This window comes from Leucoraja erinacea, chromosome 38 (assembly GCF_028641065.1).
Source record: "Leucoraja erinacea ecotype New England chromosome 38, Leri_hhj_1, whole genome shotgun sequence".
Classification (NCBI taxonomy): domain Eukaryota; kingdom Metazoa; phylum Chordata; class Chondrichthyes; order Rajiformes; family Rajidae; genus Leucoraja; species Leucoraja erinaceus.
The window spans coordinates 5,615,392-5,628,682 of record NC_073414.1 but is presented as its reverse complement, the minus strand read 5'-3'; the positions used below and the strand labels follow the sequence as shown (position 1 = coordinate 5,628,682).

At 51.0% G+C, this 13,291-nt stretch overlaps 1 protein-coding gene across 1 annotated transcript in view; it reads left to right on the top strand.

Annotated features, from left to right (window-relative positions):
• Positions 1–13,291, top strand: part of LOC129714061 (tyrosine-protein kinase receptor UFO-like) — a 98,240-nt gene that overhangs the window by 61,843 nt on the left and 23,106 nt on the right. Inside the window, exons 8-12 of the mRNA XM_055663519.1 lie at positions 6,251–6,390; positions 8,754–8,898; positions 9,686–9,715; positions 12,035–12,164; positions 12,761–12,852. Coding sequence (XP_055519494.1) covers positions 6,251–6,390; positions 8,754–8,898; positions 9,686–9,715; positions 12,035–12,164; positions 12,761–12,852 — 537 coding nt within the window. The remainder of the gene's footprint in view (positions 1–6,250; positions 6,391–8,753; positions 8,899–9,685; positions 9,716–12,034; positions 12,165–12,760; positions 12,853–13,291) is intronic.

The window sequence follows — 13,291 nt, the reverse complement described above, 5'->3', positions numbered from 1 at the left end:
TTTCTCCAGAGATGCTGCCTGTCCCGCTGAGTTACTCCAGCTTTTTGTGCTGTGTGTCTCTCATCTTCGGTATAAACCAGCATCTGCAGTTCCTTCCTACACACTAAGCTGGGAGTAGTTTGAGCTGGCATCGGCTGTTAAAACGTTCCACTGGCCCTCTCCTGCCAGGCACAAAGGGGAAGCTGTTTGCAGTCTGGTGAGTGAGTGCCCTGGGATGGTTGGGAGGAGCTGACCACAGGCCTCATTCTGGGCGGGCCCTCCTCATCTGCCAGACACACCAGACCAAGCAAGCACAGGGGCAGGAAAGGGATAGAAACCAGGGCCTCGGCAAATAAATACTAGCCTCTCCGAAGTATCTTCCTCACACGTCAGTCGGGGGCTTTCTTCCCACATTTCTGTACTTATTATGCAGGTCGGAAGAAACTGGGAGAGGACACAGCGCGGAATAAGAGTAAAGGGCCTGTCCCACTTTCAAGACCTAATTCACAACCTTTTTACTCGTGGACATTCTTCATCATGCTAGAAAAAAACACCACCTATTCCTTCACTCCATAGATGCTGCCTCACCCACTGAGTTTCTCCAGCATTTTTGTCCACCAGCGCGGAAACAGGCTGTTCGACCCACTAAGTCCACGCCGACCAGTGATCCCCGTACACTGACATCATCTTGCACACGCTAGGAGCAATTTACAGTTACGCCAAGCCAATTAGCCTGCAAACCTGTACATCTTGTGTGGGAGGAAACCGGAGCACCCGGAGAAAAACCCACGCAGGTCACGGGGAAAACGTGCAAACGCCGTACAGACACCGTACACCCGTAGTCGGGATTGATCCCGGCGCTGTTAAGGGCCTGCCCGCTTGGCCGTCATTTGCGCCTCATTTCCGCATCATATGTAAAATAGCTCGACGCGTCATGACACGCGACGGCGCGCACAAATCACGCGTCATCATGCAGTCTGGTGCGCGTGATGTCATTCGAATACCCTGCGGCGCGCGGCAATGCGTGGTTACGCACGGTGACATAACCATGCGTCACCACGCGATACACGTGAGACGTCGGGACGCAGCGTGCGACGCCGATGCATCAGCGTGCGTACGCGATACATCACGCAGGCGGCGCGCGAGGATTTTGTACAGGATGAAATCCTGGAGCGCCGCGCGATACCGCGCGCAACTCCACAATCCTCCACGCCTCCGTCCCGCGCTGCCCCTACGTCACAACCCGTCGACTGATTTTACATACGACGTGTAAACGAGGCGCAAAGACGGCCAAGTGGGACAGGCCCTTAAGGCAGCAACTCCGTGCCGCCCACTGTGATAGGCAGGTGGTTGTAACAAAGACCAGTGATAAGAGCAGAAGGCGCGAGACAGGTTTGAAGTCACGCAGCCAGAGATTGAAGGGTTACATTTAGTCACACGGAGAAGGTTAGCTGTAATGTCCAACTGGCAACTCAGGAGATACATCTGGGGCAGAGGAAAAAGTCATGCAATAAAATATTATTTATTGCCTGAGACAAGTATTTAGATCATGTGAATAGAATGTGGAATCTACTGCCACATGGACTCTTGTGGGAAAGTTGGACGCACTGAGGGGAAGCTGCATAAAAACACATCGAGTGAGGACTTGACTTTGTTGGTTGAGGAGGAGAGAGGAGGCTACACACACACACACACACACACACACACACACACACACACACATCCAAAATTGTCGCCGAAGATTTTTCAACATGTTGAAAATTTTGTGGCAGTCTCCCGTAGTCGCCCAAAAAAATCGCCTCAGCCGGGCCAGGCCCATTACATCACCGCCTCTGATTTACTCGGCAGAGGTTGCCCCTGGCAACAAGGCCCAATCTTAAAAAAACAAAACAAATTCCCCCACAGCACGACACCACCGACTCGATTCACAGGCACATGGATCCTTTAAACAAAAAAAACACATTTCTCAGCCATGATCGCATTGAATGGCAGTACTGGCTCGAAGGGCCGAATGGCCTACTCCTGCACCTATTGTCCATTAAACCTTTCCCCCTTGCAACACTGCCCTCTAGTGTTGGATATTTCAACTCTGGGGGGAAAAAGACTCTGACTGTCTGCCTTATAGAAACATAGAAATTAGGTGCAGGAGTAGGCCATTCGGCCCTTCGAGCCTGCACCGCCATTCAATATGATCATGGCTGATCATCCCAACTCAGTATCCCGTACCTGCCTTCTCTCCATACCCCCTGATCCCCTTAGCCACAAGGGCCACATCTAACTCCCTCTTAAATATAGCCAATGAACTGTGGCCTCAACTACCCTCTGTGGCAGAGAGTTCCAGAGATTCACCACTCTCTGTGTGAAAAAAGTTCTTCTCATCTCGGTTTTAAATGATTTCCCCCTTATCCTTAAGCTGTGACCCCTTGTCCTGGACTTCCCCAACATCGGGAACAATCTTCCTGCATCTAGCCTGTCCAACCCCTAAAGAATTTTGCAAGTTTCTATAAGATCCCCCCCCTCAATCTTCTAAAATCTAGGCCTCTCATAACTTTAGATACTTCTATGAAGTCTGGCGTTCCAGACGGAACAATCCAAGTCTATCCAACCTCTCTTTGCAGCTGAAACCCTCTGATCCAGGCAGCATTCTGATGGGAAAAAAAACGTATTAATCATTGTATCAATCTCTTTAGCAGGAGTGGAAGTTCTATTATTTTTGGAGCACGCGTGTGGGATTATTATTTTTCGTGAATTAGAACTTGTTTTCCAACGTGGATGAATGGAGGGCCAAAGAAAGGTTGAGGCGGTTGGCGGGGGTAGGGAGATTGGTGCACGTCGAGTGGGTGGGGAATTCTAGCCGTTCCCAGAACTTGTAACGAGGAACATGTGCAAGCAATTGGAGCAACAATTGTGACAAAAACATTCCCTGATCCAGACGGGACCTCAGCGGGTTTTTTTTGGAGATTGGGCCTTGTTGCCAGGGGCAACCTCTGCCGAGTAAACCAGAGGCGGTGATGTAATGGGCCTGTCCCGCTGAGGCGATTTATTTTTTGGGCGACTGCCCCAAAATTTTCAACATGTTGAAAAATCTTCGGCGACAATTTTTGCTGTCGTAGGTTGTCGCCAGGTGTTGTAGGGGAATTCCATTAAAATTAGTCCCTGGTTGTCGCTTAAAGAGTCGCCTAAGTGGGACAAGCGCATAAGGGACATCCCTACCTCCATGTTGGTTGGAAGATGCGATGGTACTTCTGCTTGTAATCAAATCAGACCAGCTATTAGGAGGGAACGTTGATGGCCTCCAGGGGTGGAGGTGTTTGGTTTGTAGTTTAGTTAGACATACAGCAAGGAAACAGGCCACTCGGCCCATCGAGGCCGTGCCGACCAGCGATCGTCCCGTACACTAGTTCTATCCTACACACTTGGGACAATTTACTATTCTTCTGAAGCCAATTAGCCTACAAACCTGAGATGGGCACAAAATGCTGGTGTAAAGGGCCTGTCCCACTTAGGCGACCTAATCCTTGAGTTCTGGCGAGTTTGCCCTCGACTCATACTCGTAGCATGGTCGGCACGAGGTCGTAGGCGGTCTTCGTAACTCTCCTTCATGCTCGAGAGTGGTCTCCGCGTACTTGAGGCCTCAGCTAGGTCGCGGTGGGTTTTTCAATATGTTAAAAAAACGCCCGCGGGTAAAAAAAGGTCGCCATGGAAAAAATCGATACATTTTTTACTCGTAGGTTTAGTCGTAGTAGGTCGGAATGTTAGTCGTAGGTAATCGAGGGTAGTCGAAGATAGTCGTAGATAATCTTCATCATAGTCGAAGGGAGGTCGAAGGAGATCGAAGGAGGTCGTCTTCACTCTCCACTATTCGGTGTCCAATTTTCCCGAAGTTAGTCGTAGCTAGTTGTAGCTAGTCTTCAACATAGTCGAAGGAGGTTGAAGGAGGTCTTCAACATGTCATTTTTTCCAAACTCTTCTAAACTCTTCTAAACTCGCCAATTAGGTTGCCCAAATATACTCTCTAGAATTTAGAAGATTGAGAGGGGATCTTATAGAAACTTACAAAATTCTTAAGGGGTTGGACAGGCTAGATGCAGGAAGATTGTTCCCGATGTTAGGGAAGTCCAGGACAAGGGGTCACAGCTTAAGGATAAAGGGGAAATCCTTTAAAACAGAGATGAGAAGAACTTTTTTCACGCAGAGAGTGGTGAATCTCTGGAACTCTCTGCCACAGAGGGTAGTTGAGGCCACTTCATTGGCTATATTTAAGAGGGAGTTAGATGTGGCCCTTGTGGCCAAGGGGATCAGGGGGTATGGAGAGAAGGCAGGTACGGGATACTGAGTTGGATGATCAGCCATGATCATATTGAATGGCGGTGCAGGCTCGAAGGGCCGAATGGCCTACTCCTGCACCTAATTTCTATGTTTCTATGTTTCTATGACAGCCCCTTTACTCAGCGGGGCAGGCAGCGTCTCTGGAGAGAAGGAATGGGTTGGCATTTTTTCTGATCGAGAGCCTTCTTCAGACCGGTCGGGGGAGATGTAGAGAGATGTCGAACAGATGAGGGAAAGATGTGCAAAAAGGCACCTGCAGTTCCAACCTACAAACCTGCACGTCTTTGGAGTGTGGGGGGAAACCGGGGCACCCGGAGAAAACCCACGTGGGCCACGGGGAGAACGTACAGCCAGCACCCGCGGTCAGGATTGAATCTTGGTCTCTGGTGACATAAGGCGGCAAACAGCTCTAACAGCTGTGTCACTGTACCGACCCCTCTGCTTATCAGGCTCAGACTGATTCCATTTCCCCTGTGGGTCGTGGGTTCAAATCCAGCCCTGGGATGACGTTGGAATCCAGGCTGACATTCCTGTGCCGTGCTGAGGGAATATTGTATCTTTCATTGTGGTTACGCTATGAGAATGAAAGATACCCTGTCATTATATTGGAGAGAGAAGGAATTTTTCCCAGGGTCCAGGTCAGAACTTATCGAAACATTCAATCAGATAGAGCTTGTTTTGTGGGCCGTGGCTGTGCGTGGCTTGGCAGTTAGTGGAGAGGCTGAGAGAACAGGGACCGCGTTTTTCTTCAGAGTTCAGACGAATGAGGGGAGGTTTTGTTGAAACTAGTTTTGACAAAACCAGCCGCATTTCAAACTGAGAGACCACCAGAACAAGTCTGAATAAGGGTCTAGACTTGAGACGGGCACAAAGTACTGGAGTAACTCAGTGGGTTGACAGGCAGCATCTGTGGAGAACACAATGGATAGGTTTGGCCCTTCGTTATCACAGAGTGCTGGAGTAGTTACTCAGCGGGCCTGTCAGGCAGCATCTGTGGAGAACAGGATAGGTTCGACGTTTGTCACAGAGTGCTGGAGTAACTCAGCGGGTCAGGCCAGCATCGGTGTGGCTCCAAGAACATGGATAGGTGACGTTTCACAGAGTGCTGGAGTAGATCTCAGCGGGTCAGGCAGCATCTGTGGAGAACATGGATAGGTGACGTTTCACAAAGAGTGCTGGAGTAACTCAGCGGGTCAGGCAGCACGATGGCTGTTAGAGAACAACGGCTGGATAGGTGAGGTGTCGGGGGGTCAGTCGTCGTGGACTCCATGCCACTGGATCCTGACCCAGATCCGTCAAGGACTGTGTGGTGGCTGTCTGTGCACCAGTCTCCCCACGTTAAACAGGCATCCTCCCTGAGAGGACAGTCATACTCGTTTCGAGTGACCGCTGATGATGATGAAGTGGAAATTGCCCCAAGTGCAGGATAGTGTTAATGTCTCTGGCCTCCATCAACAAGCCCTCAATCTGACACTCCCTCAGCTGAGTTTTTTGTTCAATAGATACATAGATACATAGAAAATAGGTGCAGGAGTAGGCCATTTGGCCCTTCGATATGATCATGGCTGATCATCCAACTCAGTATCCCGTACCTGCCTTCTCTCCATACCCCCTGATCCCTTTAGCCACAAGGGCCACATCTAACTCCCTCTTAAATATAGCCAATGAACTGGTCTCAACTATCTTCTGTGGCAGAGAATTCCATAGATTCACCACTCTCTGTGTGAAAAATGTTTTTCTCATCTCGGTCTTAAAGGATTTTCCCCTTATCCTTAAACTGTGTGACCCCTTGTCCTGGACTTCCCTAACATCGGGAACAATCTTCCTGCATCTAGTTCCGTTTTAGTTCAGCATTTTGTTTTGTCCTCTTGTTGGTGTCACCGCGCAAGGTCGTTGGCTGTGATTGGCTTGGTAACGTCTGACCAATGGCTTTCTCTTCCAGAGCCGGACGTGGCTCCAGATAACGTCACCTTCCAGTACAATGGCAGCACGCTGACGTTCCAGTGGATGGAGCCTTCCGTAGGCCTCAACGGGGTTCTGCAGGGGTATAAGGTGGCGTACCAGAACCAGGATGATGCCGAGGTGAGTGGCCGACACGTTGTGCTGGGACAATGATCCACGCTGTTGCCTCCGGGACCATCCCTGGCAGCGGGTTCCACGAATGGAGAGGTTTAGATGAAGCTTCTTCCCAGAGGCCATTCGGACTGTAAACTCCTATCTCACCAGGGACTAACTTTACTGAACCTTTTTCATTCCGCCCACAATATTTAATATATAAAAGAATATGTGATTGTGTTTATAGTTTGTTTGGTTGTTTGTTTGTTTGTCGTTTTGCACAAAGTCCGCAAGCATTGCCACTTTTCATTTCACTGCACATCTCGTATGTGTATGTGACGAATAGACTTGACTTGACTCTTTGTAGCAAAACCTTGTAGTATAGATCCACTTTTCTTTTTCTTTTTTTTTCTTTTATCTTTATTTTTTTTGTTTCGAGCTATCTTTTCACTTCCCACTTTTTCCATCTCTTTGTACTCTGTTTCTTTTCTTCTTTCATTTTCAGGTTATAAGGTTAAACATGAAGCTGTAGAATAATTGTATAATCTTAGATGCCGAATGTTTTGTCTTTGTACAAATGCTTCTAATAAAAATAATTGTTAAAAAAAAAACTGACCCCCTCATATGGCACCAAAGTGCCTAATATATATTTTCAGACTTTGCCCCTCTCACCTTGTCTTTGACATTCCCACCCTGCAGTGAGATGGGGAATGAACGAGGCTCGTTGGACTCAAGGGCCTGTCCCACTTGGGCGTCAATTGCGCGTCACGCAGATGGCGGGCGAAGATTTTGTACAGAGACAAAATCCTGGGGGCGCCGAAAAGGCGCGTCACCGCCTATGTCATCTTGACCAACCCTCGTCCATGCAGTTATTTTTTTACAATTGTGTTGTCACATATGATTCAAAAAAAAAAACGATGACGTTACGCGTAGGAAATCGCATTTCCTCAAGATGAACGGTGTCGAACATACTTGCAATCCACATTTTAAGCGTTGGTATTGAAATGTGGGACAAATGCCCTTTAAACCCTGGACTCTCCGGTATCGCCTAGGTAAAATCTCTAACAATCCCCATTCCACCCTCTATCCCTCCCCCCCTCGTTGGTTCTCCTTCTCCTGTCCCACTTGGGCGTCCCCTTGCGTGTCACGCCCCCTCCCCCCGAAGATCTCTTGTACCCAAAATCCTGGGGCACCCTCACGGCTGCGTGTCCCCCCCTTGCCCCACCATGTGCGCGCGTCACGTGCCTGACATGTTCTCCATCAGCACACCTTCCCCTCTAGCCCCCACAAATGACCTGGGACTCCCCTTCTAAACCCTCTCTGGTATTAGGTAAAACCTCCCCCCCTCCCTCTACTTTCTTCTCCCTCCCCCCCTTCTTCTCCCCCCCCCCTCTAACCCCCCTCCCCCTTCTCCCCCCCCCTCCCCCCTCTCCCCTCTCCCTCTCTCCCCCCCTCTCCTCCCCTCTCCCCCCCCCCCCTCCCCCCTCCCCCCCTCTCCCCCTCCCCCCCTCTCCTTTCTATCCCTCCCCCCTCTCCCCCCTCTCCCCTCTCCCCTCTCCCCTCTCCCCCCCTCCCCTCTCCCCTCTCTCCCCTCCCCCCTCTCCCCTCCCCCTCTCCTCCCCTCTCCCCCCCCCTTACCTTCCCCATCGCTACCCCCCCTCTATTCCTGACATGGACTTGCCCCTATTTCTCTCCTCCCGCTCCCCCCCTTCCTACCTTCCTTCCTCTAGCTTCACAATTCACAACTTTTCAATCCGTTCGTCTCACACCTTTTGTTCTGCTCCCTGGCCTTTGTTCCCACCATCTGACTATCGAATGTCTCCCCCCCCCCGCTTCTGTCCACCCATCACCTGCCATGCTTTGTCCTCCTCTCCTCTCCTCTCCTCTCCCAGCTTTCCTTCCCTACACCCCCCCCCCCCCCCTCACCCCTACAATCAGTCTGAAGAAGGATTCCAACCTGAAACTTAATAGATAATGGACAACAGGTGCAGGAGTAGAGGCCATTCGGCCCCTCGAGCCAGCACCGCCATTCAATGTGATCATGGCTGATCATCCCCAATCAGTACCCCGTTCCTGCCTTCTCCCCATATCCCCTGACTCCGCTATCTTTCTGAGCCCTATCTAGAAAGTATCCAGAGAACCTACCTCCATCTATCCATGTTCTCCAGAGTTGCTGCCTGACCCGCTGAGTTACTCCAGCACTTTGTATAAAACCAGCACCTGCCGTTCCTTGTTCCTACCAGTGAGTCTGAAGAAGGGTCTCGACCCCGAAACGCCACCCATTCCTCCTCTCCAAAAATGCTGCTTGTCCCGCTGAGTTGCTCCAGCATTTTGTGTCTGATCTTCGGTGTTCCTTCCGACGCTCGTTAATTCCTTTCCTTTGCTTGTAGGTGATTGTGGACAATGGGATGAGAGAGAACATCACGCTGGAGGTGTTACTGCCCGTTACCAACTTGAGCGTGCGGGTGGCAGCTTATACTAGGGCTGGTGACGGCCCCTGGAGTCACCCCGTCTCCGTCAACCTGTTCGACCCAGGTGAGAGGCGGCTGCCGTGGTCTGTTGGGGTGAGGGGGGGGGGGGGGATCTTTGGCCCGTCCCCACGTGTCAGCACGGTGGCGCAGCGCTAGAGGGCCTGCTTCAAAGCGCCAGAGACCCAGGTTCGATCCCGACCACGGGTGCTGCCATTTTGTGCCGACCTAATGGCCCTGTCCCACTGTACGAGTTCATTCCAAGAGCTCTCCCGAGTTGTAAAAAAAGTCAAACTCGTGGTAAGCACGGAGAATGTACGTAGCGGGTACGTCGGAGCTCGGAGACGTCTCTTAGCGGCTCGTAACGCTAACGGCAAGTACTCGGGAAACGCGGTAAGACTGAAGATTTTTCAACATGTAGAAAAATGTCCACGAGAGCCCCGAGTACCGACGAGCGGCCATTACCGTGAATCTCCGAGTTTGAATCGGGGCAAACTCGGGAGAGCTCTTAGAATGAACTCGTAGGGTGGGACAGGGCTTTGATGCTGCCAGCTCTGGGGTAAGCTGTAGAACAGGGTTCGATCCTGACTACGGGTGCTGTCCGTACGGAGTTTGTGCGTTCTCCCTACGACCGCGCTAGTCTTCTCCGGGTGCTCCGGTTTACTCCCACATACCAAACACCTGCAGGTTTACAGGCTGGTTTACCTCTGTAAATGGTCGCTAGTGTGTAGAATAGAACTAGCGTACGGGGATCGCTGGTCGGCGCGGATGCGGGGGTTAATCGACCAGTTAGATAGCTCGCTCTCAGTTTCACGTGCCACGCTCCACAACGCTATTTCTGCTTCTCTTGACAGATAGCCCGAGGGAAACAAAGCACCCAGTTGGTAAGAGGCCAGAGCTCACATCGAGGGAACTGACCGGGTTTTAGTCAAGCCCCTAGCTGGGGCAAGTTATAGAATGGATCGACTGGGCTTATATTCACTGGATGTTAGAAGGATGAGAGGGGATCTAATAGAAATATATAAAATTCTTAAAGGGATTGGACAGGCTAGGGGCAGGAAACATGTGCCCCATGTTGGGGGAGTCCAGAACCAGGGGGTCACACAGTTTAAGAATAAGGAGTAGGCCAGTTAGGACTGAGATGAAGAAAAACGTTTTCATCCAGAGAGTTGTGAATCTGTGGAATTCTCAACCCACCGAAGGCAGTGGAGGCCGATTCACTGGATGTGTTCAAGAGAGAGTTAGATTTAGCTCTTAGGGCTAACGGAATCGAGGGATATGGGGAGAAGGCAGGAACGGGGTACTGATTTGGATGATCAGCCATGATCATATTGAATGGCGGTGTTGGCTCGAAGGGCCGAATGGCCTGCTCCTGCACCTATTTTCTATGTAAGTCGCGAGGGACATGGCATTGTGGTCACAGGGCGGTGAATCTGTGGAATTCTTTGCCACAGAAGGCTGTGGAGGTATAGTCAGTGGGTATATTTAAGGATAGATGGATCTTCTTGATTAGTACGGGTGTCAGAGGTTATGGGGAGAAGGCAGGAGAATGGGGTTAGGAGGGAGAGATAGCTCCCATCATAGATCAGCCATGTTTGGACAGAATGGCCTAATTCTGCTCCTATCATTTATGATCTTACGATGGCGCTGTTGATGGTTTCGAAGGGCCCCTCCCTGTGCTGTAGCCTGTAGCCCCTGTCCCAAATTCTCACTGCGTCTGTCTTTAGGGTTTTGAGTAAAGCCTGTTAGTTTAGTTTAGAAATACAGCGTAGGAACAGGCCCACCGAGTCCGCATCGACCAGCGATACCAGGTGGGGGAGACGGTTTAGTCGTCGACCATCCGACCATGGAGCAGGTAGCACGGGATTACATGGTACCCCTGGCATGGGGAGATCCCCCCAGACCTGACCTGGGGTAACCAGAACTGCCCCCAGTACTCCTCAAGTGTGGTCTCAATAACAACTTGTACAGTTGCATCATGATGTCCCAACATTTTGTATGCATTTGAAGAAGGGGCGGGCACGGTGGCGCAGCGGTAGAGTTGCTGCCTTACAGCACTTGCAGCGCCGGAGACCCGGGTTCAATCCCGACCACGGGCTGCTGTCTGCACGGAGTTTGCACGTTCTCCCTGTGACCTGCGTGGGTTTTCTCCGAGATCTTCGGTTTCCTCCCACACTCCAAAGGTGTGCAGGTTTGTAGGTTAATTGGCTTGGTGTAAATGTAAAATAATTGTCCCTGGTGGGTGTAGGATAGTATTCATGTGCAGAGATCGTTGGTCAGCGCGGACTCGGTGGGCCGAAGGGCCTGTTTTCCGCGCTGTATCTCTAAACTACACGAAACTTAGACTGGAGATTGTTAGTTCAGTCCTGGGGATTGTTAGACTGGTGATTTAAACACTGCGCTGCCGCAGGGCCCTCTCGACAGGCACGCTGTTCTGTTGCTGGTTGAAGATGAAAACTCTTGGCCAAAGATCCTCTAGCGGAGCAAGATCCTCTAGACCACTCCTGCTAAATGCAGTGGGCTGACGTGTAGTACGCAACGGAGCGGAACGTGGGCCTTTTTTCATCCATTTCAGTAACCGGACCCGACCCGACCCGACCCGCAGTGTAATCAACGTTGCGGGGGAACAGTTTGTGTTAATAAATTATAATTCTGAAAATGAGGAGAAGATTTTTCCCAAAGAACTTTTATTTTTACGAGGATGTTTCCGTAACCGGCTTCCGTCTCCGCACTAGTATCTTTGCTCCGCTACGGGATCTTTGGTGCGGAGACGGAAGCCAGTTACGGAAATGGGGCCGAAAATGACCCACGAATCTGCCCATGACCGTACTACGTCTTTTTCATCGAGTGGACGATCTTGCTCGTTGTAGGATCTTTGCTCTTGGCTCTTGATTGTTAATTAATTGATCCTTGGGTCATAGTTCTTGACCGTTGACCCTTAACCCTTGACTCTTGGCTCATGATCCTTAGCTCTTGGCTATTGACCCTTGACTCTTGGCCCATGATCCTTAGCTCTTGGCTGTTGACCCTTGATTCTTAACCCTTAACTTTTGACTCTTGGCCCATGATCCTTGGCCGTTGACCCTTGATCTTTAACCCTTGGCTCTTGACCTTTGACTCTTGACCTTTGCCTGTTAGCTCATGGCTCTTGACAAATGGTTCTTGCCTCTTGACTAATGGTTCTGTAACTCTTACCCTTCCAGGGCCGGCCGGCAGTAGGGGCTTCTCCTGGCACTGGTGGTACGTGGTGATGGCAGGCGCGGTGGCCGCGACCTGCGCTGCTTGCGTCGCCGTGCTGGTGATCCGTCGCAGGAAGAAGGACGCTCGCTACGGGTGAGGCCCGCTCGTACGGTGCTGCGGCGTTTGTGTAGGCCCCCGTCCACAGTCATTCACTCCGTGCTTCGACGGAGCTGTTAGTGTCACACACGTGCGGAGTGCAACACGTTATGACATGCGGCGTGAGTTGCCGCTTTACAGCGCCGGAGACCTGACTACGGGCGCTGTCTGTACGGAGTTTACCGGACCCACGTGGGTTTCCTCCCAGATCTTCCGTTTCCTCCCACACTCCAAAGACATACATGATTGTAGGTTAATTGGCTTGGTATAAGTGTAAATTGTCCCTAGTGTGTGTAGCATGGAGTTAATGAGGATCACTGGTCGGTGCGGACTCAGTGGGCTGAAGGGTTTGTTTCTGCACTGTATCTCGAAACTAAAGTAAACTAAGTAATGGGAAGGTGGAGCCCACAATGGTCCAAAGAAGGTCTGAAGACCCTGTTCCTTTTCTCCAGAGATGCTGCCTGACCCGCTGAGTTGCTCCAGATTTTTGTGTCTAGTTGCTCAGAACCCCTCCCCCAGGTGACATTAACACCGAATAGATTAACGGTGACGGGGCCGATCCTTTGTCTCACTGTTTGCCTGTGCCCCAACAGAGAGGCGTTCAAGCCCATGATCGACAAAGGGGAGCTGGTGGTGCGTTACCGAGTCCGCAAATCGTACAGCAGACGGACTACCGAGACCACCCGTGAGTAATCATACTGTCATAAGGGATAGGAGCCGAAGGTCCAGGGGAAAAGATATGAGGAATCTTGAGGGGTAACATTTTCACACAAAGGGTGGTGGGTGTATGGAACGAGTGCTAAAAAGGCGTAAAGGCCCTGTCCCACTTGGGTGTTATTTGCGTGTCATTTACGCGACATCATTTACGCGCCACAACGCACGACACGTGCACGATGCGTGGTGACATAGGCAGTGACGCGCGATCGCGAACGGCACCCCAGGATTTTGGAATGTACAAAATCTGCGTGACACGCAAATAACACCCAAGTGGGACAGCCCCTTAAGAAAGAACTGCAGATGCTGGTTTAAATCAAAGGTTGACACAAAATGATTGAGTAACGCTGCGGGACAGGCAGCATCTCAGGAGGGAAGGAGTGGGCAACGTTTCGGGTCGAGACCCTTCT